At 39.6% G+C, this 26,733-nt stretch overlaps 1 protein-coding gene across 1 annotated transcript; it reads right to left on the bottom strand.

Annotated features, from left to right (window-relative positions):
* Window positions 1-3,650: 3,650 nt before the first annotated feature.
* On the bottom strand, window positions 3,651-25,961 carry LOC139453791 (scavenger receptor class B member 1-like). The gene is made up of 13 exons (XM_071235258.1): window positions 25,797-25,961; window positions 24,082-24,239; window positions 23,252-23,393; window positions 22,391-22,591; window positions 20,590-20,681; window positions 19,235-19,284; window positions 17,948-18,017; window positions 15,817-15,998; window positions 12,582-12,712; window positions 11,111-11,184; window positions 7,842-7,893; window positions 5,942-6,091; window positions 3,651-4,988 (listed from the first exon to the last, which is right to left on the bottom strand). Exons 1-13 carry the CDS (start codon window positions 25,920-25,922, stop codon window positions 3,651-3,653), a joined length of 2,766 nt encoding a protein of 921 aa, XP_071091359.1. The 5' UTR covers window positions 25,923-25,961.
* Window positions 25,962-26,733: the final 772 nt, after the last annotated feature.

Here is a 26,733-nt window from a genome sequence, read left to right as displayed (position 1 = left end):
CATACCATTTCAGCCCTAGTTCATTTGTCCTTAAAGATACCACTGTGTTAAGACAAGCAAACATTAGAGCCATGGGTATCAACTATACACTCATAAACAGAACAGACAATCAACATAACAGATCATAAATATAGATTCAAACCAGAGACCATATAATAGTCTATTATATGGTCTCTGGTCAAACAGATGTCACATTATGAATACAAACAACTCAGGGTGAATGAGGTTTTAAATATCAGCCATAGTCCAGCCATATCACCAAAATTGGGCTTCACACGTTTTACTTTTGTGGGAAATCAAAAATGGGTTTTCACGTTGACAAGCACACGCTTGAACCCCTTCACCACCCCACTATTTAAACAACTCAAGGATACAATAAAACAAACCATATAGTACACTATTATCATACAACCAATAGCATAATGTAGATGGACATTTAATCCCAGAAATAAAGATATATATCAACAAAATGACAAATATATAATCCAAATGGAGCCAAGAACAATCCCCAGAGGCAATTTGCTGGTAGACTTGCCAAATCATTCTTGCCTTGAGTTGGACACCTTTTTTTAGCCATTTTAGTCTGTAAAACCATTATGCAAATCTACACATAAAACAATTAAAACAAACATAGAACACCTAAGATTCATAAAAGCTATTTGATAAGAAGAATGCATAAAAATAGCATAGTAAACATAATTCACATTACGATTTTTTATTTTTACCCAAAATACAAATTTTGGTTGTTGATATAGAAATAAACATGTAATATAAAAATATATCTGTTAAAAACAATTATCTTTTAAAAGAATTGACAGGTGAGTGAAGTAAAGAAAAAAATGAAAAAGAACATTTTTGTTACTTCTCATTGTCATGTCCATACTGACTAACATTGAATATTTCCTCCCTGAAGTTTGTTTGTCGGATCCTTTTAATGCCACAGTCAGTAATGTTCCAGCTATGGTGATGGCCTGTAAACAACAAAGTCTGGCACAGGTCAACCAGTGATTGACGTTATGAGCTACAATCCACACCCTTGAGACAAGCAATCATCCAAGTCCGACCACCAAATCTATCATCTTGCCAACATAGGCTGACTGACTGTATCCCGGGACCCTCCATCTTCCCGAGGCAAGAGAGTTAACTGACTATAAAAGTCCAGTTTCCACCCTTGCCGAACTAGGCTGGAATTCCTGGGCTCTTTTGTAGTGCCACCAGTGGCTATAACGAGTTATGTCCCTTCTAAGCCTCTCCTTTAGAACAATCAGATTCCACCTCTCGTGTCACTTGCATTTGATTCAAACATAACAGTGGCACCCAGCCAAGACGATCTGATCGATAATCATGGTCTATGTTGTGATAAAACGGGTCTTACATCTCGCAATGCGTGAGCACCTTGATTAAAAACATGAAAAGATTTGGAAAATATCTGTTGACAACGAGTTGTCGGTGCACATGCTTTGCAAATCCTGCAATCGACCGAAATCTGCTCGACAGTTTACAAACCGGATTTCGATTCCGTGGCACAATTTGGATTGGACTATGCATAGACTCATTAGTCCAGGCAAAATGTAACTCCATAATACCAGCCTAGGTCGGCAAGGGTGGAAACTTGACTTTTATAGTCAGTTAACTCTCTTGCCTTGGGAAGATGGGGACCCTCACAGAGGTATTATTTAGGTTAACAGACTTAGGTGGAGGAAAACATTATAAAAGTTTTTTCCACTTTTGTGAAATGTTTGGCCTGTGAATCTGTATACCAATCAATGAAAAATGAAATGCCTAAGTATCTATGTACAAAATATACACAACATCAACAATAATTTTGGCACAAATGGAAGACAAATACTCAAAACTCTTGAATATACAACCACTTCAAGAAACAACTAAGATAAATAGACGGCAGGTTAGTGTTTCAAGCATCTTGCATAGACCATACCCAAAATCACATCTAGAAACACATTTTCCAAAAAATACCTTTACATCAGTACAAAAATATAATTAGATTTTGTAACTGCAATTTTCAATGACATTTTCGCAAAAGAGGTAATTTTTTCCATTACAATATTTTTCACACATAGTTCTTTATACACAGATTAAAAAATAATTGCATAATATTGACCCGCAGATGGTCAGTGGCAAGTTGGAAATCCCTGGATCTGTGATCAACCAATATGTAAGGACTTGTGGCACTGCAAAAAACAAACACAACATCCACTTCCCAACAGCACAGATTCTCCCCAAAACTATAACAACAAGCATGAAATACATGTCTGGTGGTGTGCATGGCAAAAAATATTGTACGGTTTTAAATTCTGCTGTGAAAATGAGCACTACCACCATTTTCAGTCTCAGTCAAAGTTGCTGCCATGGAAACTCGAAAAATATATATTTGTCAAAAGTCCTTAACTACCAAAAGGCACCAGTTTACCACTAGACCTATTGATGTGCCAAGTTTGGTGAAGAAAAATAGTATGGTTTTCAAGATCTGCTCCAGAAAGGAACACAACCGCCATTTTCAGTCTAAGCGAAAGTCATTGCCATGGAAACTCAAAAAATAATTTTTTAACAAATCCCAAACTATCAAAAGGCATGAATTCACCACTAGACATATCTATGTGCCAAATTTGGTTAAGATATCTCTCATGTTTCTTGAGTTCTGCTCCAGAAACGAAACGTGATGGACGGATGGACAGCACCAATTCCTAAAAACACATATTTCTTTTTCCAGAATTTAATTGCCTATAATTAAGGGTGCATATAACACACGAGTGCATATTATACGCGTATAAATAAGTCTTGTGTACATTGATCAATCCGAAGGGGTGCTAATTGGGATTGTTCACTAATGAATATATTAGCAAATATCGCCGTGGGCGCTTATTAGAGCAGGGCGCTTATTGTGTCGAATAGGGTATTGTTTTAATTAAATAACTCAAGAAAATATGGTATGCAATGGACAAAGTCTTATTCTCATTCATATGAACACATCTGATAATTGCTATAATGATTTGTAATGGTTTTTCTCCTTTCTTAAATTATCTCCTGGGCCCAAAAGAGTCCTCATCATTCCATGTTCTTTGTTAATTCAGAAAATATCTCTGTCTGGATAAACAGGTTTACATTATAGCATCTCTTACAAAACAATTTGACCTTCGCACTCCGAAGCACTGTTTCTCAGTCAATATAAAAAATATCATGCAGAGCAGAATTATTTGCATATACTAACAGAATCATCAGAAATGTATTGAGCTTATTTACCTCAAACACAATCCTTACCAATAACACTTTGTTTTTGATAGAGATGAACTTGGCCACAGATATTCCTATCTGCTTCCAACTAGAACCTGTGATTGCTTATAGGTTTGAGAGGTTGTAGAAAATTTCTAGAGTTACCCCCCTTTGGTGCCATCCCTGTTATGAGGTGTTTGGAATAAATAGGTCCTTCTTCTTCATGATGAGCAAACACGTGATCATGCCCAACAATAGAACATCCACCTGAGTGGTCTTGCTCTCCCTTAATACTCTCTTCACAGACCAGTAGTTTAAAAAATTCTGTGTCCTTTCCATTTGGAGAGCAGATACTGTACCGTTTGCCATTGTATTTATCCCATCACAATTGGTCAGTGAAAGGTCACACACTATAATAATCATGTATTTATCCCTGCTTGTGGTCTATCAGTGTTTTGGGGAGTGATGGATCGATCTCTTTCTTCTTGCATATGATCAGTGTTTTGGGGAGCGTTGGATCGATCTCTTTCCTCTTGTATATGATCAGTGTTTTGGGGAGCGTTAGATCGATCTCTTTCCTCTTGCATATGATCAGTGTTTTGGGGAGTGTTGGATCGATCTCTTTCCTCTTGCATATGATCAGTGTTAGGGGGAGTGTTGGATCGATCTCTTTCCTCTTGCATATGATCAGTGTTTTGGGAAGCGTTGGATCGATCTCTTTCCTCTTGCAAATGATCAGTGTTAGGGGGAGTCTTGGATCGATCTCTTTCCTCTTGCATATTATCAGTGTTAGGGGGAGTGTTGGATCGATCTCTTTCCTCTTGCATATTATCAGTGTTAGGGGGAGTCTTGGATCGATCTCTTTCCTCTTGCATATTATCAGTGTTAGGGGGAGTGTCAATCCCTGCAGTGCCCCCTTGCATATTATCAGTGTTAGGGGGAGCGTTGGATCGATCTCTTTCCTCTTGCATATGATCAGTGTTAGGGGGAGTCTTGGATCGATCTCTTTCCTCTTGCATATTATCAGTGTTAGGGGGAGTGTTGGATTGATCTCTTTCCTCTTGCATATGATCAGTGTTAGGGGGAGTGTCAATCCCTGCAGTGCCCCCTTGCATATGATCAGTGTTAGGGGGAGCGTTGGATCGATCTCTTTCCTCTTTCACATGATCAGTGTTTTGGGGAGTGTTGGATCGATCTCTTTCCTCTTGCATATGATCAGTGTTAGGGGGAGTCTTGGATCGATCTCTTTCCTCTTGCATATGATCAGTGTTAGGGGGAGTCTTGGATCGATCTCTTTCCTCTTGCATATGATCAGTGTAAGGGGGAGTCTTGGATCGATCTCTTTCCTCTTGCATATGATCAGTGTTTTGGGGAGTGTTGGATCGATCTCTTTCCTCTTGCATATGATCAGTGTTAGGGGGAGTCTTGGATCGATCTCTTTCCTCTTGCATATGATCAGTGTAAGGGGGAGTCTTGGATCGATCTCTTTCCTCTTGCACATGATCAGTGTTTTGGGGAGTGTTGGATCGATCTCTTTCCTCTTGCATATTATCAGTGTTAGAGTGAGTGTTAGCCCTTGCAGTGTCCCTTTCCAGCTGGTTGTTGTTAGGGGCAGTGTTGCCCCGTTGTAGCCTGTTTATGTGGCTATTGTGACCACTGTAAGCTTCATCATACAGTAAGGGTGTGGTCTCATCTGGGCTGTCATCACAGCGATGGGGCTCAGATCTTTCACTGCTGTTCGTTGAAGTCACAGGGGACTGAAAGTAATGGATAGTTCTAAAGTCAACAAATCTTGGTGGAGATAAACATTAACCATAAGGTACGTTCTAGACTAGCTAATTATCAGTTCTGAGTATTGAGTTACTGATAACAGTTGATATTTCACTTTCCAGTGATGGAGTGTGATCGAAAAATTGATGAGCGTCAATGCTTCAGTAATTTAAGCAATCATCATGTTTGTTGTTTTATTGCCGCACTCAACAATATTCCAACTATACAACAGCGGTCTGTGAATAATCATGTCTGGACCCGACAATCCAATATCACGAGCATCAATCTACACAATTGGGTTACGATAACATGCATCAACCAAGTCAGCGAGTCTGACCACCTGAACCCGTTAGTTGCCTCTTTTGACAAGCATAGTTGCCTTTTACGATAAGCATGGGTTGCTGAAGACCTATTCTACCCCGGATCTTAACAGGTCCAATCAATCATTACAAATTGAAGCACTATGTCATAAAGTTCCACCCAATGGACAAAGAGGAACCTAGGTACAATCGAAAAATCATTGTACATTGTGATAGATGGGTTAAAAAACAGCACATACTCTGCACAACAAACTGTGCTACCCTGGAACGACCCCATCAGCCATACTGTGACGCAACTCTGCACAGGGAATTGCGGCGCCTCAGCAAACAGTGCCCCTCTGGCATTACAACTCAGAGCAATGGAATAAGTAATTAAGTGAAAGTTATTCCATGCCACAATCAGTAATATTCCGGGTACATCATGGTGCCCTGTACAAAATAGAATCTGGACCAAGCAACCAGTGGTTGATAGCACGAACATTGACCCAGTTGGGACAAGGGACACACAATCCACCTAGTCCCCATTTAACAAGCATGAGGTACCACTACTACTACACACAGACAACTATACAAATGACACAAAATAGTTCCATGTGTGTCCAACTTTACAAACACATTACCTTCAAGAACCATATTGCATAGATTGCTGAACAGAGAAACATGGCCGCCCCAACACCAATAAGTCCATATTTGACTATATCTGTGACCAGCAGCGGCGTAAACAGCAGATCCTGCAACTGCTTAGCGTGGACATCGTCAACTGCGGCACTCTGCCAACAGAAGTAACATGTGTTTACAGTTCACAAAAAAGATTAGTTGTGATGTAATATGAACCACAAATAATCCAAAGGACCAGCCGATACTAAACCCACAGAAACACTGCAATGCTTCACATTCACACATGGCGATGATACCAATTCTGTCTATACATTAATTGGGCCCCAAGGAATGGCGCAGTGTCTCAAATTTGGTATCAGATTGATTAGTGAGTGAGTGAGTGAGTGAGTGAGTGAGTGAGTGAGTGAGTGAGTGAGTGAGTGAGTGAGTGAGTGAGTGAGTGAGTGAGTGAGTGAGTGAGTGAGTGAGTAAGGTTTTATGCCGCTTTATGCAAAATTCCAACAGTATCACAACAGAGGACACCAGAAATGGGTTTTACACATTGTACCCATGTGGTGAATCAAACAGGGCGCACCTGCATATGTACACAGCAGCTAAAATGACAACAGACTGTCCATCTTCCTGAGGCAAGGGAGTTAACTGACTTTAAAAGTCCAGTTTCCACCCTTGCCGAACGAGGCTGGAATTCCTGTGCTCGATCATAGCGCCACCAGTGGTTATTACGTTATGTTCCTTCTAAGCCTCTCCTATGGACCAATCAGATTCCATCACTTGCCTTTGTTTCCAACAGAACGGTGGCGCCAAGTCAAGATGATCTGATCGATAATCCAGAACCAGGTTGTGATAAAAAGGGTCTAACATTGCGAAGTGCATCAAATCAAGCGGGCACCTTTATTAAAAACATGAAAAGGTTTGGAAAATATCTGTTGACAACGAGTTGGTGGTGCACATGCTTTACAAATACTGCAATCAACCGAAATCTTCGCGACAATTTACGAACCGGATTTTGATTTCTTTGTGCGATTTTGATTGGACTATGCATAGACTCGTTAGTCCAGCCAAAATGTAAATCGATAATACCAGCCTAGTTCAGCAAGGGTGGAAACTGGACTTTTATAGTCAACTCTCTTGCCTCGGGAAGATGCAGACTGTCGTGCTGCATACTGACTTAAGATTATGCATTTTAATATATTTCATGTATCCCAAATTATTTATGATATATAACAGATGTTCCGGTACTATATTAGCTCATTGCCCAAAGAAACGTGTACCCCAGAAACATATAGAGAAGTGTGTACGTTGCGAAGAGATGTTTCCAATGTGTACCAATTAACCACAGAGTGTCTTTATTCTTATCACGATATGCTACACGTGATGTCTAAACTTTACACGCTCATTCAGCATGAGACAAATGGTGCATCTCGAGTCATGGATCTATGACATCATATGTGATGCATTTATGAGTGTCAATTCACCCAACATACCAGTATGTTTGTTTATAATATATCATATCATACTATACTATATATGATATATCAAATATCTCTTGAATATGAGTAATTCTACATATGTTAACCAATATGTATGATATTCACGTTTCTTTTGTCGTGAGTATATATATATACTATTCATATATGAACTATTCTGTCCTTGAAACCCCACAGGGAGACAAGCATTGGACACTGGGTACGTATTCTGCCCTGGAATCCCCACAGAGACAAGCATGGGGTATTGGGGAGGTATTGAGCCCTGGAATCCCCAAAGAGAGACAAACATGGGATACTGGGGACGTATTGTGCCAGGGAATCCCTTGGAGCATCAGGTACTGAGGAGACACTCTGCTCCAGACTTCAAGGGTTCCCCAGGGTTCAAGTAGGAAGGACTTCCCAGGGGTATAATTACCTCATTCACCCAAAATATTGGCATCACTACTGGCTTGATGTTGGCAGTCTGTCTGTGAAGCAAATAGAAGAACTCATTTATGTATCTCTGTTATGAATATACATGCTAATTCAACAGACATATGAGATTTCATATGCATTTTATTCAATGGGTAATGTATAGATTATTGTCATACTGGTTCAAGATATAACTAATACAAGACTACTATGGTATCCCAATACAATTAATACAAGTTTATTGTGATATGCCAATACACCTAATACAAGACTCCTGTGGTATCCCAATACAACTACATGTAATACAAGTTTATTGTGGTATGCCAATACAACCATTACAGGACTATTGTGGTATCCCAATACATCTAATACAAGACTATTGTGGTATCCCAATACATCTAATACAAGACCACTGTGGAATCCCAATACATCTAATACAAGACAACTGTGGTATCCCAATACATCTAATACAAGACCACTGTGGTATCCCAATACATATAATACAAGACCACTGTGGTATCCCAATACATCTAATACAAGACTATTGTGGTATCCCAATATATCTAATACAAGACTACTGTGGTATCCCAATACATCTAATACAAGACTACTGTGGTATCCCAATACATCTAATACAAGACTACTGTGGTATCCCAATACATATAATACAAGACTACTGTGGTATCCCAATTCATCTAATACAAGACTACTTTGGTATCCCAATTCATCTAATACAAGACTACTGTGGTATCCCAATTCATCTAATGCAAGACTACTGTGGTATCCCAATACATCTAATACAAGACTACTGTGGTATCCCAATACATCTAATACAAGACTATTGTGGTATCCAAATACATCTAATACAAGACCACTGTGGTATCCCAATACAACCAATGCAAGACTATTGTGGTATCCCAATACATCTAATACAAGACCACTGTGGTATCCCAATACAACCAATGCAAGACTATTGTGGTATCCCAATACATCTAATACAAGACTACTGTGGTATCCCAATTCATCTAATACAAGACTACTGTGGTATCCCAATACATCTCATACAAGACTACTGTGGTATCCCAATACATCTAATACAAGACTACTGTGGTATCCAAATACATCTAATACAAGACTACTGTGGTATCCAAATACATCTAATACAAGACCACTGTGGTATCCCAATACAACCAATGAAAGACTATTGTGGTATCCCAATACATCTAATACAAGACTACTGTGGTATCCCAATACATCTAATACAAGACTAATGTGGTATCCCAATACATCTAATACAAGACTACTGTGGTATCCCAATACATCTCATACAAGACCACTGTGGTATCCCAATACATCTAATACAAGACTACTGTGGTATCCCAATACATCTAATACAAGACTACTGTGGTATCCCAATACATCTAATACAAGACTACTGTGGTATCCCAATACATCTAATACAAGACTACTGTGGTATCCAAATACATCTAATACAAGACCACTGTGGTATCCCAATACAACCAATGCAAGACTATTGTGGTATCCCAATACATCTAATACAAGACCACTGTGGTATCCCAATACATCTAATACAAGACTACTGTGGTATCCCAATACATCTAATACAAGACTACTGTGGTATCCCAATACATCTAATACAAGACTACTGTGGTATCCAAATACATCTAATACAAGACCACTGTGGTATCCCAATACAACCAATGCAAGACTATTGTGGTATCCCAATACATCTAATACAAGACTACTGTGGTATCCCAATTCATCTAATACAAGACTACTGTGGTATCCCAATTCATCTAATACAAGACTACTGTGGTATCCCAATACATCTAATACAAGACTACTGTGGTATCCAAATACATCTCATACAAGACTACTGTGGTATCCAAATACATCTAATACAAGACCACTGTGGTATCCCAATACAACCAATGAAAGACTATTGTGGTATCCCAATACATCTAATACAAGACCACTGTGGTATATCCCAATACATCTAATACAAGACTACTGTGGTATCCCAATACATCTAATACAAGACCACTGTGGTATCCCAATACATCTAATACAAGACTACTGTGGTATCCCAATTCATCTAATACAAGACTACTGTGGTATCCAAATACATCTAATACAAGACTACTGTGGTATCTCAAAACATCTAATACAAGACTACTGTGGTATCCAAATACATCTAATACAAGACTACTGTGGTATCCCAATACATCTAATACAAGACTAATGTGGTATCCCAATACATCTAATACAAGACTACTGTGGTATCCCAATACATCTCATACAAGACCACTGTGGTATCCCAATACATCTAATACAAGACTACTGTGGTATCCCAATACATCTAATACAAGACTACTGTGGTATCCCAATACATCTAATACAAGACTACTGTGGTATCCCAATACATCTAATACAAGACTACTGTGGTATCCAAATACATCTAATACAAGACCACTGTGGTATCCCAATACAACCAATGCAAGACTATTGTGGTATCCCAATACATCTAATACAAGACCACTGTGGTATCCCAATACATCTAATACAAGACTACTGTGGTATCCCAATACATCTAATACAAGACTACTGTGGTATCCCAATACATCTAATACAAGACTACTGTGGTATCCAAATACATCTAATACAAGACCACTGTGGTATCCCAATACAACCAATGCAAGACTATTGTGGTATCCCAATACATCTAATACAAGACTACTGTGGTATCCCAATTCATCTAATACAAGACTACTGTGGTATCCCAATTCATCTAATACAAGACTACTGTGGTATCCCAATACATCTAATACAAGACTACTGTGGTATCCAAATACATCTCATACAAGACTACTGTGGTATCCAAATACATCTAATACAAGACCACTGTGGTATCCCAATACAACCAATGAAAGACTATTGTGGTATCCCAATACATCTAATACAAGACCACTGTGGTATATCCCAATACATCTAATACAAGACTACTGTGGTATCCCAATACATCTAATACAAGACCACTGTGGTATCCCAATACATCTAATACAAGACTACTGTGGTATCCCAATTCATCTAATACAAGACTACTGTGGTATCCAAATACATCTAATACAAGACTACTGTGGTATCTCAAAACATCTAATACAAGACTACTGAGGTATCCCAATACATCTAATACAAGACTACTATGGTATCCCAATACATCTAATACAACACTACTGTGGTATGCTAACTTACTGTATTTCTGGGATGGGGATGACATGCATGTTGATCTGAAGTCTCTTCGCAGCTTGCAGCACTAGACCAGTCAGCTGTCAGAACAAAGGAGGACATCACCAGCCATTCTAATAATCCGATTTGATACCTCTCTCCGTCAAGATCTGACCAACCCTAAAGAGGCAGTCACATCAGGTGAACTTTATAATCAGCCAATCAGAATGAAGGCTTCCAAATTCTTGGGAGTTAGTGAATGAAGCAGATTTCAGTACATTGATAATGAATGTAAATGGGCAGTTCTGAATGAATAGTAATAAAGGGCACATATGAATACGTGTATGTTATGGTAAATGTTAATATCCTGTCATTTCTTAGAACTGTGATATCAACAACCAAAAAGGTTTACTGGACTTGGAACAAAGAAGGTAGTAAAGAAATGAAACCAAATCATTTTAGAAAACAGATATCTGATTGCGAAAGAACCTATGCAACATTTGATTTTTTGCAATACTACCATAATTGTTTTAGTTATATCTGACTATCGATACAACTTTTCATGCTCTACTTGAGGCATATCATGTGTGTGTGTGTGTGTGTGTGTGTGTGTGTGTGTGTGTGTGTGTGTGTGTGTGTGTGTGTGTTTCAATTATGCATGCTATATTTATATCACAAGAAATGTACATCTATGTAACATATTGTCACTACAATTGACTAAACCTACTGTGTAACCACTGAACCTGATGTAAAACTCTTCGAAAGGAATAAAAAATGTCAACAAAAAACAAAAAAAACATTTGATTTTTATTGGGCAGTCATAGTTTTACCAGTGTTTATCGGAAGTGACCTCCTGTGGAAGGTTTGTCAGACCTAGACGGAGAATGGTACTGAACATCTCCTCTGCACAATCCACAGTTCTTTCTTCAATCCTTCACATACAATCCCCAAACCTCTTCTTCCATAACCTTCTTTCATAACACAATACCATAACCTCTTCTCCGAACCCCTTCTTCAATGCTTCCTCCACACATAATCCCTAAACCTCTTCTCCGAAACCCCTCTTCAATACTTCCTCCACACACAGTAACATCCCCACTTCTCCGAACCCCCTGTTCATCACACAGTACCATCACCTCTTCTCCATCCCTTCTGCAATACTTCCTCCACACACAATCTCCAAACCTCTTCTCTGAAACCCTTTATTCAGTACTTCCTCCACACACAGTACCATCACCTCTTCTCTGACACCCTTTATTCAATACTTCCTCCACACACAGTACCATCCCCACTTCTCTGAACCCCTTCTTCAATACTTCCTCCACGCACCCTACCATCACCTCTTCTCCATCCCTTCTGCAATACTTCCTCCACACACAATCTCCAAACCTCTTCTCTGAAACTCTTTATTCAATACTTCCTCTACACACAGTACCATCCCCACTTCTCCCACCCGTTCCTTAATTCTTCCCCCACATCATCCCCTCCTACTACTCACCGGTTCTATATCAATGGCCGTCTCGTGTTCCTCCTTGTTGGGTGCCATGCCATACACCCCATGGACATACTTGTCCTCTGCCAGATAGAAGTGAGGAAACGAGACCACGCCCGGAATCTGGAAGTAGTCCACTGAAAAAAAGCAAGCATGGAGACTGTCAGCACCAGCCATTTAATAATGGGTTTTCAATAACCATCACGCACAGATTATGTTTTGTCACCTTTCAAGACATGCAATTTGTTGCACACATTTTACAAGGACATTGAGCATGACCAGCCTAAGGTAAAATATGTTCAAGTATCATTAGGCGTGAGATCATCAAACACAACAATCTCATCATACAGGTTCGAATCTTATTCAAAGTGTATTGAGATGAACAGCCAAAATTGTTTTCTTGCCATTCATTTCAAGTTACAGTTGATTATCTATTTTCAGTGTGTTTCAAAATATATATTTTGGTATATTACTCAAATCATCTCTCGATTTAGCTATATATAACATGCCCCAGTGCAACCTATTATTGAAAAGTGCAAATTAATATTTATTGCTACATGCACCAAGTGCATGCTTAGACAATTCATATTTGAAGCTTTACTTTTCCACACAACTACGATCATATGTATCATGCTACATCATTCATTCCTGGGATATGTGTAATTTGTCATCCATTCTTGGGCTTGATGTCATCAAACTGTGGGAACTTCAAGATTATGTGCACATCCTATTACATTTTACAGCAATATTTATGTAAAATTATGACACAGTCATCAGAGATCTGTGATGTACCTATTCAGTTCATGCAATAGAAAGCAAAGCTGCAATCCACACAGATTAAACTTTGAGCTAGAAACCCCAATTCATCTTTCCTCCACCACTTGCTCGAGTCGAGTTTGGCACTATCAATGTTATCAGTAATGTTCACTTCTACGATGTCTGATGCCAGCTAAAACTTGCTACCTAATTTAGCACCAAATTTCCTCCTTTTGTTTGCCTGTATATTATTGGCAGTTCTCAATGAAGAAGCTTTCTGATAACCCACCCCTGTCATGCTGAGTGCTATGTGCGTAACAAGCGCACATTCACATCCTTGTCTTCCGGATCCATTGTCAATGTTTTGCGGATGTAGGAAACAGGATGCGTCAAGGTAGGTAATTCATAGCAGCCACTCGCATGCAGCAGCGTGAACTCGGGTGCACCAGAACCATTGTATCCAACGTCTTCAGACCCCTGAAGATCCGGGTTACCATAGCTCTTCATCAACTCATGCTTGTCATAAAAGGCGACTTATGGAATCGGGTGTCAGGTTCGCTGACTTAGTTGATGCATGTCATCGTTTCCAAATTGCATAGATCGATGCTCACGATATGAATCACTGGATTGTCAAGTTCAGACTCGATTATGAAGTTATATTTTAGCTGGACTTACGAGTCTATGCATAGTCCAATCAGAATCGCGTACTGAAATCCGGTTACTAAACTGCCATGCAAATTTAGGTCACTTGCAGGATTTGCAAAGCATGCGTACCGCTAACTCGGCATCAACAGATATTTTTCAAATCATTTCATGTTTCAAGATGTTCACGTGAATTGATGCACTTGCGAATTTAATGCGAATTAAGACCTGTTATAAGTATAGATTTAATTATCGTTAAGATCATCTTGAACAGGGCGCAGCTATTTTGTTTGAAGCAAATGTACCGTATATGACCGCGTATAAGCCGAATTTTGAGGACCAGAAAAAAGATTCTGTAGAAAGGGGTCGGCTTATCCACGGGATACACTTTCATGATAGTATTTTTCAGATCGTGATCTGTCAGAAACATCGCCTGAATGACGGTCTGATAGATCACAACTTCCCGAAAGTTTGGAAGTTGCCACGACTAGAGCCATTATTGTTATAAATTATCAATAAAGTTATTATTATACACCAATGTTGTCATTATTAAAAAAATGTTATGCATGTGACTACTTCCGATAATAAGTTTTCAATTGAATGTTCAAAGTTTATCGTTCTCCGTAAACTTCACAATCTTTACATGTAACAATATATGTAATTCACAGCTAAAATATATAATCCCCGGATGAAATCGCCAATAGCTATTACGTACGTTTTGCAAAGTTCATAAATTGATAGTGAACAAGTGTCTACCTTTATTGAAAGAGGCAAATAAACAACTGTATCGGCGAGTTATTCCGTTCGCCATTTGCAAAAACATGTGATCAGCTGTTTCCTGTGACGTCACAAACGGTGACCACTGTGATTGCTTCCTGTTGAAAAAGCAACACGGTACACAAGGAAATGAGCATTGATAATAACGGGCCGATTGGTCTTGTCATGTTGTTTACACAAACATTTTCAAGTTGTGGGTGCTTAGCGATCGTGTTGGGAGTAGGGACTTAATTCCTTTGTTTTCGAGAGATTAGTTTAATAAACTGGAGAAGCCTGTGAGTAAGTGATGGTCATTCAATGTGTTCATAGTATGATAGTTTATTTAATTCAATTGGATTAACATACAATAGTGGTGTAAAGGGGGTTATAAAAGTTGGTATATTTTTACTGACTGACATTTTCATCATGAGTTGGAAACGAAAACGCCATGCTTACGATGCTGAATTCAAACTGCGAGTCTTCGCTCTAGCTGATATATTTTCTCACGGGTTCGTAATTCTATATACACCGATTCACAAAATGGCGCTTGTTGTTGATGGCAACATATAACGATCATTATGAGATTAAAAAAACCCACGAGAAACAGCTTCCCACATTATGAAAGTGGATGACTGGTTTGTTAAATCTTTATTAGAAATAATAATGACTTTTTCAATATAATTAAAACGTTTTTCATCTTATATTTTTGAATATCTGCGAGTACCGGCACATGTCTTGCAGTCCGACTTCGCAGTGTTATTTGCCTTTCAATTCCTGGTTCGGCTTATCTGCGGGTCATATCATTTTCTCTCGTATTTCAATGGTCAAGTTAGCACCTCGGCTTATCTACGGGGTCGGCTTATCCGCGGTCATATACGGTAAGCAATATGAGAGGTGGAATCTGATTGGTCAGTAGGAGGGACATAGAAGGGACGTAACTCGTAATAGCCACTGATGGTCCTACGATTGAGCACAGAAATTTCAGCCTGGTTCGGCAAGGGTGGAAACTGGACTTTTATAGTCAGTTAACTCCCTTGCCTCAGGAAGATGAGTGAAGTTTAGACGACAATATTATTGGACAACTTACAACTTTGACAGGCACTGACATTCAGCACCCCAGTTCCAAAACAGCTGGACTGTGGGGTACAGAAGCCGATGTTGTCTGGATTCAGCGTCAAATTTCCCAGTTCCGCCTGGTTCCCTGTGAAGCGATGGAGGGGGATCCCTTGGGTGGTCTTCACATCCGACGAGTGGAGGCCATACACCGACCTGTAGAAAGACGGGAAAACACATACCTTTATCAGCATCGACGTGTTATAGTTGTGAAATGCTGCGGTGTTGGAAGAGCATGGTGTTGTACTGCAAGTAATACTTTTTTCTATTTCTATTGTTATTTTTATCATTTTTCTTTTATCTGCAATCTAATAAATTCACTGGTGTTTCCTAAACGTTTTTTTTGTTTATTTCTTCATATCATAAATTTTTGCCTAAAGGTTAAACATAAAATTTGACACTTCAAAATGTTATTTTTTGTAAAGTGGTCAGTAGAATGGGAAAAAATTATTTTTCTCTATTGCATTCTATTGCATTCTCATTGCATTTACATGGAAATAATGCCATGTACTGCTTGGAATACTGGTGAAACTAGACATAGTATTTGTCATGGCTACATCTCAAGCTTTAAGCAGGTATTCATGGTTCATTGGGCAGGTATCACTTGTCTGAGTAATCAGAGAAACAATTTGTGATATATTTGTTTCAGAAAAAAAGTTTACAATTGAACTTCTTATTTTTTTCACATTCTTGATTTTTAGGTTTGGAAAGCTTGTATACCAAAACAATAAAAATATATATCATATTAAAGACAAAAGCCACTCGAAGTTACATAATCCCGCAAATGTTACAGATATATGTGTACTAGTATGTACTTCAAGTTCTTAACAGTGACATTCCTTATAGGTCTACTGATTTGGCTGGAAATAAGTTTTCTGTGACATTGGAAAATTTGTATATCGGCAAATTGATGTTCATTCTTTCCACGACACATACTGCAGTATCATGTTTTAACACTCAGTATTTGGGTGATTTCAAATAGTGATTCTTATCATGTGTTTAATGTTATACACTTCCCAAATACGAGTACCTGGAACATGTATCTGTGTGTATTTATTGAATGTTTGTTTGTTTGTTTGTTGTTTAACACCACACTCAGCAATATTCCAGCTATATGATGGCAGTCTGTAAACAATCAAGTCTGGAGCAGACAATCTAGTGATTGATATCATGAGCATTGATCCACGCAATTGGGATTGATGACATACATCAACCAAGTCAGTTAGCCTGACCACCCGATCCCATTAGTCGCCTCTTATGACAAGCATAGTCGTCTTTCACGGCAAACATGGGTTGCTGAAGACCTATTCTACCCTGGAATCTTCACGGGTCCATGAGTAAACATTGCTGTACAAGCATTTTGTTATGTTCCATATATCAGGCCTCAAAGTTTAAATATTTACCAAGTAGCCATATGGCTACAAGTATTTTTTTCCAGGTAGCCAGTGGTAAAATCAAGAAGTTAAGCCAATATTGTAGGCAGCCACAAGCATTTGAAATTATCTTTTATCAAATAACTATAATAATATGTACAAATCATAGCACTAGGCTTGAAACTGTAATATTAGTGGAACATGTACTTGATTTTTGTTATTTGTGACTCGAACAATGATGTAGTTTATGTTACTAGATTATTTAGGTATATCCTTGCTTATCCAATGAGCATTGTCAACTGAAATAAGATACTAATGACATTAATATCTATGTATTTCTGTTCATTGTCGACTTTAGGACGTATTATACACAAGTACAATTATTAGCAGACATGTTTTCCACAAATCAGCTAATTTATTTAGTTTTGAGTCTTCAAATATGAAGCATAAGAACTGAGTTCCAACAGGATATTTTTTAAGGAAGACATTGAACTACCTTTGAATTTTAGACAGTTGAAAAAATTGAAATTTAGGTTGGATTGGCGACCGTTTAAATCGCAACTTTGAGGCCTGAATATGAACTTCAATTAATACAATGGAGTTTCAAATTGCTTTCAAATTCGAAATTAATAATTATACAATATATCGTGCTAGTATTGCAATACGGCCTTGAGCATCGTAAAATATTGTGATGCACTTTCAACCTCCAATACCCATCCTAACTGGACTTACCTGCACACATCGGACGAGAATGTCGGCAGTCTTGTGACATCCTGTATGAAAGGTGGAGCTATTGTCCCATCTAGAAAACAATGGGGACAATCCAGAGATGATCAAAGCTTTCCCCCAGCAAGCTAATGTCATTGTTTCAATGTTTATATTTGGTTGATCTGAAGTTGCTACGTTGTAAGTGAGTGAGTATGGTTTTACGCCGCTTTTAGCAATATTCCAGCAATATCACGGCGGGGGACACCAGAAATGGGCTTCACACATTGTACCCATGTCGGGAATTGAACCTGGGTCTTCGGCGTGACGAGCCAACGCTTTAATCATTAAGCTACCCAACCGCCCCAGTTGCTACGTTGAATAACATTACATTATTTCAACATTTGCCTTTCCATATTTGAAGATATGTTTGAAAGTGATGTTGTTTTCAACATTGATTTAACACTGGCCTTGAGTGAGTGAGGGAGTGAGTGAGTTGGGTTTAATGCCGCTTTGAACAGTATTCCAGTTTTATCACAGCATATCAGCTTAATGTGAGGGGAAATTTAATGTTCAACATTGTCCTTTCAATATTTAAAAATATGTTTAAATCTTACATTGTTTTAAAATTGAAAAGTAAGCTAAACGTCAACATTACACACATTCACTGACAAGGCCACTCACATTTACTATCAAGGCCACTCATACATTCACTGTCAAGGCCACTCATACATTCACTGTCAAGGCCACTCACATTCACTATCAATGCTACACACATTAACTGTCAAGGCCACTCATACATTCACTGTCAAGGCCACTCACATTCACTATCAAGGCTACACACATTCAATGTCAAGGCCACTCAAACATTCACTAGTACGGCTACACACATTCACTGTCAAGGCCACTCACATTCACTATCAAGGCTACACACATTCACTATCAAGGCTACACACATTCACCATCAAGACAACTCACATTCACTATCAAGGCTACACACATTCACTATCAAGGCTACACACATTCACTATCAAGGCTACACACATTCACTATCAAGGCCACTCACATTCACTATCAAGGCTACACACATTCACTATATAGGCTACACACATTCACTATCAAGGCTACACACATTCACTATCAAGGCTACACACATTCACTGTCAAGGCCACTCACATTCACTATCAAGGCTATACACATTCACTGTCAAGGCCACTCACATTCACTATCAAGGCTACACACATTCTATCAAGACTGAGTAACACACATCACTATAAAGAGTACACACACATATGAATGTGCAGCAAGACCTACCTGTCCCGTTCACCATGTTGGCCCACGGGGTTGACCAGAAGTTCAGGTAACTGCAACAACAAATATTTACTAAAAGACAAAAACAACACTAATAGATTTGTCATACTACAACTTGAATTGTTTGACAGGCCATTCTTAGAAGCTGACCCATGACAGAGTAGACACAATAACTTGACAACAGTATAAGGATATTTAAGGAAATGTGGCTCTTACAGTTTAATAAAGTTAACATCCATATATTCTGTTCCTTATGTGTTTCACTTCTAAATGCCTTTCAAAGACCTCAAAGAAGTTGTTACCCATAAATTGTGTTTACTTTGTAATATAATTCACAACACAGTTTTATTGAGGTCATCCAGTATGTCTGCTGTACAATATATAGAGAGATTATTAGCCGAGTGTTTCAGATCATAAGTATCACATGTTAGGAATAATAACGTATTGTGTGAGCCTTTGCGAGTTATTACTAATTACTTATTACTAAAAATGATATTTATGATACAGAAGGGGCAGTCAGGTAGCCAAGTGGTTAAAGCGTTAACTTGTCACGCCGAAGACCCGGGTTCGATTCACAACATGGGTACAATGTGTGAAGCCCATTTCTGGTGTCCCCCGCCGCGATATTGCTGGAATATTGCTAAAAGCGGCGTAAAACTGAACTCACTCACTCACTATGATACAGAAACACATGAGTGTTATAATCTCTTTATTCCATGATGTTATTCTTAAAATAATCATGTTTAAGACGTAATTAACTTTAGAAGCCGCGTATGAATATGTTTGGGTGAACCGTCCCATTTATCATATTGTTCCAAATGATTTACAGCCATGTTTGTCTTCAGAAGCAGCCACACATGGGGAATCCCCTATCTTTACCTACAAGGAGCGTCAGCCAATAATATATTCATCAAACATTGCATCGATTTTCAAAGTTTAAAAATAGTTCGTACTTGGTGTCCTCCTTTACATAGTTATCGAATAAGTATACCAATTTTATCAAACTGGTTTATCGCATTGATAACATTTTCCATCTATAATTACTTTGGTCAGATGGTTTAGTTTGTAAAAAAAAGAATGCTGATTATGTTTTAAGTACCGAATGTTCAATATTTTTTACTTTGGTGGCATTGAACTCATTGCAGAGCCCAAGGCCATACACCAAACAGGGTACTTAAGTTGACAAACTTGGTCGTGTTGAACAAACCCATGACAACAGGAGACCGAAATCTTTGGAATTCATTTAGAAGTGATACGCATATGGCAGAGAATTTATGGATGTCAACTTCTTTATTATGAGGAACACAACGTGTCGGAGTATACGCATACTCCTTTTACTTGAAGATTGTTTCGCTTACCTAGACCCATTGTATTTATCAATGACCCCCAGCAGGCTGATGTCCGTCTCCCCGGTGTGCACTGTGTATTCTCCATCGTCTGTGTTGTTTTTCTGTAGGTGAAGGTCACAAATATTCTCACAACACAAAATGCAGGCTATACATTCAGGCTATATACTTCAAAGTACTGACTTGGTTCACACTTACAGTAATAGTTTTTAATATTAATTACTATGACTACAAAAATAGTTTCATAACTTACAAAATACAAGAAAAAAAAATGTTAACAAACTTAGTAGCAATTTCAGGTTATTGGCATCAAGGATTATCTCCCTTTAATAAGAATTACGCACGCTCCTTCCCAGCGCGTGACACCTTTGTTACACTCTCGGTAACATCGCTGCCACCAGTGTGGGCGCCGCCATTACAAGAATCTTGAAATTTGCCCTCTAACCCCAACTGTAGTAACGTTGATACTTTTGTTTATGTCTTTGGGAATGCCATCATTTTGAATTTTGAAAAGGTTTACGACTGACCATGTTTTCCAGATGAATTTACTTTGTTGTTTGTATAATCAGATTGGTTCAAGATTGCAGACTAACGGAAAATCAACCAACTTCACCCTTACAATCTTACTATATCAATAACATGATAGTTTTAATGAAATAGAAATTCAAATTAACAAACAGAGAAAGTAATTTAGCAGCGGTAAGTGTATTCGGTGTCACGACAGTCGTCACTTGTTTGTAAACATAACGGTCATTCGGTTGCAAATTCAACTCCAAGCATGGTTGGGGCCATCTATCACAGTGGGGAGTTTAGACTGGTGGCAGCGATAGTATAGAGAGCTCCGCGAACGGGCTATCGCTGTGAGGAGCTTGAGAATTACGCTCATTTGTGTTGCAGTGTTACCTTAACAGAAACTCTTCAGTTGGGGAGTGGTCATTTATAATAGGAGAGGGGTCCTAAATTTATCACAACTAAATTGGGGGTGGGGGGTATGAAAATATGACACAGTTGTGTTTTTGTCAAATAAAAAAGCTGTACATTTCAACATTATTGGGGGGGAGGGGACGGCGACAGCAAAATGTGATACAGTCCAAAGACCAATCCCCCTCACCACCATAAAAAATAACCAGTCCCTTAAGTCTTTAACTTTTAGTTGCTTACTTCTCAAAATCATTAGTCAACAGTTGAAATAAATATAAAATTAGATTCTATACACCGGGAAATATACACTAGGACTAGACTAGCTACCAGGTCTACATGCCAGGGCTAGATACCAGGGTTCATAGTGAGTGAGTATGGCTTTTATACTTTAAGCGATATTACAGGCAAATCCTGGGGACACCAGGAATGGGTTTCACACACTGTACCCATGCAGTTAACCGAACCCAGGTCTCTCAACCAGAAGGTTCCACCACTGTCCTAACAGGCTCATAAATATTCAGAACTTCTCTCATAGGTGAGTGAGTGAGTGAGTGAGTTGGGTTTAACGCCGCTTTTAACAGTATTCCAGTTATATCACGGCGTGTCAGCTTAATGTGGGAGGAAAGCCCAAAGTGATGCAGGTTTCTGACGTTTGCCACTTCGGTGAAAACCTAGAAACATAATCAGGGCGAACTGGGATTCGAACCCACAATCATAGATTTCTGGCATGCCCAAGGGACCCAACTCTGTGCAGCGAATCGCGCCGACTTAGACGTGCCCCCTCTCTCATAGGATTAAAGACCTTTGTGAATCAGAAATACTCGATAATCACTGTATCGTTAGGAAACAAAACCATACTGGCATAACAACAAAACTTGACTACATAGCTTACATTGATGAAATATCCAACGTAGTCAGTGTAGAACCATTCATGGTCAAATTTTTTGGCAACCTTGAGTAGGGGGTCATGGTAGCCCCAGATAATTTCCTTCATCGGCCTCGTCATGAACAGCTCAGCGGGCGTCAGCCTCAGCACCCCACTGATCACCGTCCTCACCGCCTCAGGCTGGAACCTCAGGGCTGTGAGAAGTGTCTGAATCCAAAATATAAGTTTTGTTTGTTTGTTGTTTAACATTGCACTCCGCAGCATTCCAGCTATATGACTGTGGTCTGATTGTTTGTTTTGCTTGTTGTTTAACAACGCACTCAGCAATATTCCAGCTATATGACGGCTATGTAAATAACCAAATATGAACCGGACAATTCAGTGATTGACATCATGAGCATCAATCTACGCCATTGGGATATGATGACATGCATCAACCAAGTCAGCGAGCCTGACCACCCAATCCTGTTAGTCACCTCTTACAATAATCATCGGTTGCTAAAGACCAATTCTAACCCCGAATCTTGACGGGATGACTGTGGTCTGCAAATAATCAAATCTGGACCAGACAATCCAGTGGTTGACATCATGAGCATCGATCTGCATAATTGGGATACGATAACATGCATCAACCAACTCAGCGAGCCTGACCATCCGATCCCAGTCGCCTTTTAAACTAGCATGGGTTGCCGATAAGCATGAATTGCCATGGTGATATTATTTCACCAAGCTATTTTGAGTTATCTTGTAATCACACAAATTTCAACAAAGCCAATGCCTGTCCCATTGAAAATTTGAAATATCTATTCCAAGTTATATTTAATGGGAAGAATACAGTAATTACTGGTAACGGAAGGTTGTGCTTACCATGAGTGGAGGGTTGATTGTGGTGAACTGATCTGTTTCGTCCCCCACGGACATGTTGCGATCAAACTTGAAAACTCTCATCTGACGGTAGGAGACTGTACCGTTGTCGTGATGGGTTATGTTCTCTTTGTATCTTGTCTCCCTGGAAACACAAACATGACATGGAGACCACAGTTTAACCAGGTGCTGTAAACATCTTCCTTAAATTTTACTGACACTTCCCGTAGACCTGGGTCAGAATATCGCCCTCTGAAAATGCCTCGATAATTCTGTGCACTTGTGTTATAACAAATACCACGTGAACACCTATGTATGTGTATATGAAATCAATCTCATTAAAATCAGATCTTAGTTCTCGCTGCCACTAAACAAAGATCTGAGGACATCCCATTACGGATTACGTCAGACCGACCTTTCGCAAACTCTGACCACCAATGGAATTACTGACAAGAAGTCGACAGTAGCCAATCAGAAGGCAGCTTTCTCGTGCTTTACGGCACCAATTTCAATTTTGCGACTACGCTTCGAAACATATTTTGACAAATTCTCGCCTAAAAATTTGAAACCTGAACAAAAGAACATTCTAGAATGGCTAAAATATGGTCTAGATTGTATAGATTCAGTCGTTAAGCCCATAACTATCGTTCGGAATAGCCTGTTTTAACGTTTTCGAAGCTGCATGACTAGAAATCGACGGTCACTTTCATGATCTGGTAAGCGACGGTCTGATTGGTCGGTTGAAAGGTCGTTCTGACGTGACCCCTAAGGGGATCTTTGTTTAGCGGTAGCGAGAACTAAGATCTGATTTTAATGAGATAGATATGAAATACCTGTATGTGTAGGGGCCCCTCTGTTCCATGTCCGGAGTTTCACCGTTGTGTACCTCCTCAGGGTTCTTCAGGTTAAACATGTAGAACTGCATGTACACCGGGATTGTCATGTTCCTCCAGATGTCATACTGGAGACCCCCCTCCTTCAAGATGACACTCTGGAACACACAGACACGAGTTAAACATGTAGAACTGCATGTACACCAGGATTGTCATGTTCCTCCAGATGTCATACTGGAGTCCCCCCTCCTTCAAGATGACACTCTGGAATATACAGACACGGGTTAAACATGTAGAACTGCATGTACACCGGGATTGTCATGTTCCTCCAGATGTCATACTGGAGACCCCCATCCTTCAAGATGACACTCTGGAACACACAGACACGGGTTAAACATGTAGAACTGCATGTACACCGGGATTGTCATGTTCCTCCAGATGTCATACTGGAGACCCCCCTCCTTCAAGATGACACTCTGGAACACAATCACATGGGTTTAACATGGGTTGAATCTTTAAACCTAAAATCTACACTGAAATTCATTCACAAATGGTGCCTCCCTTCTAAATTGATTGACATTAGAGCAGAAATGCAGAAGTGATTTTTCTCTTGCGTTATTATCTCCCCTGTATCCATGACTACAAAATGGCCGTGACTGACCATATTTACTTCACTATTAAGAAAATAGGATCTGCATGTACAATCAGTGTTTATCATTGTTCACTTCCAAAATATCGCAATATATATTGCAATACAGATACCTGCATTTTAGGCTAATACACAGCCCTTATGCCCATGCTGGGAGAGGACATCCTTCCTGCTCCACACTGAATCATAGGTTATAAAATATGTGTGTATCTCCTTCTAAGGCAAGAGAAATTTGCCTACATTTGCCAAGCAGCAAGTAGGTACCTAGTTGTTAAAATGTACAAACGCAAAACTTTCCAGCACCTGACAAGCAACTTGGGTTGCATACTCCCCAGGGAGATGAGGAAGCCATTTGAATTGACCAGAAATAAATAGCTTAAAATGTGAGGTGGTGAGGTGAAATGGGGTTTAACGTCGCGTCCAAGATTATTGCACTTATATAGCAACGTGCATGCATGTGTATGTGTGTGTGGCTGCTTGTACTAGTGCGGACTGATGCAGATTTATAGTGCTAGCACACTGAGATAACATGCCGCAGTTTAACATGAATACCCCACTCAGACACAGTATACTGACTCCGAGCCGACCAGTCCTTGTTTTAGCCCCTTAATACCGAGCGCCAGACAGGGTAACAACAAGTATTATCTTTTAACGTCTTTTGGTATGACGCGGCTGGGGATCGAACCCCGGACTTTCCGCTCTCCGGGCGGATGCTCTACCATTAGACCACGGAGGTGGTCTAGCTTAAAATGACTTACACTTATGCTATATAATGGTTCTTTTGTTTCTCATCACTCACCATACCCCGTGGGGGTGCTAGGTTCACACTGGCCTCCAGAATCCTATTCTCATCATACAAGGCAGGTTAGTGGATCGGGTGGTCAGCCTCAGTGACTAGGTTGCTGCATGTCACCATACCCAGGGAAGCTGCTCATAACATTAATCACGGGTTTGTCTAGTCCAGGTTTGCCAGTTTTAATGGCTCCGTCATATAGCTGGATTATTGCTGAGTGAAGCATTATAGAACAGAGAGACGGACAGACAGACAGACAGACAAATCACTCACCTGTCTAACCTTCTTGTCCACTACAACATTAATGACAGGGATGAGTCCTAATCCTATGGCCAGCATGCACAGTCCTGTACAACCCACTGCGATCGTCTTGGCTCTGGCTGTCCGGCAGAGCGCCATCTTGTCATCAGTCCGAGCCCCTCACAACCAGGAGCAGATCACTCATGAGGAACCCTGGAAGAAACCATATCTTTGTATACTTAGCTTCTGTTGCTTTCATGCCACGTGTCTTAAAGATGTCGTCTGTAAACATAGGAATTACAAAACATGATGAGGTTTTAACAACGTGACATATCCCATTTCAGGATGCCTGCTCTACATGCTCCAACCGATTTTTTCACAGGAAGTCAATGTTTGAGTGAGACTTTATTTGTTTGTTTGTTGTTTAAAACCGCACTCACCAATATTCCAGCTCTATGACGGTGGTCTGTAAATAATCAAGTCTGAACCAGACAGTCCACTGATTGACATCATGAGCATCGATCAGCGCAATTGGGATACGATGACATTCTTCAACCAAGTCAGTGAGCCTGACCATCCAATCCCATTAGTCGCCTCTTACAACAAGTACAGACACCTCTTACGGCAAGCATGGGTTGCTATAGACCTAGTCTCTACTCACAGGTCGAGTGAGTGAGTGAGTGAGTAGGGTCTAATGCCATTAATAGTACAGCTTGTCAGCTGAATGTGGGGTAAGGCCCAACTGATGCAGTTCTCAAGACATTTATCACTTTGGTCAAACCCATATGCACAGATATGGAGCTGACAAACCTAGAAACATACTGGGATTCGATCCCTTGATCATATGTTTCTGGAGTGCCCAAGGAAAGCAACTCCGCACAGTGAATTGCAGTGCCTAGAATGATCACAGAAGGTAATGAATATTAAAGACCTGCATCACTTGGGCTTTCCTCCCACATCAAGCTGCCGT

The sequence above is a fragment of the Haliotis cracherodii genome, unplaced genomic scaffold, assembly GCF_022045235.1.
Source record: "Haliotis cracherodii isolate W230 unplaced genomic scaffold, xgHalCrac1.p SCAF_10, whole genome shotgun sequence".
NCBI lineage: Eukaryota > Metazoa > Mollusca > Gastropoda > Lepetellida > Haliotidae > Haliotis > Haliotis cracherodii.
The sequence above is the reverse complement of the archived record's forward strand: the minus strand, read 5'-3'. Positions and strand labels throughout refer to the sequence as shown.

Coding starts and splice junctions, on each gene's coding strand:
- LOC139453791 (XM_071235258.1), bottom strand. CDS start 25,922: ATGGCGCTCTGCCGGACAGCCAGAGCCAAGACGATCGCAGTGGGTTGT. Junction 15,999..17,947: donor TTCTCGTCCGATGTGTGCAG/GTAAGTCCAGTT, acceptor GTCTTTCTACAG/GTCGGTGTATGGCCTCCACT. Junction 11,185..12,581: donor CGGCCATTGATATAGAACCG/GTGAGTAGTAGG, acceptor TTGTTCTGACAG/CTGACTGGTCTAGTGCTGCA.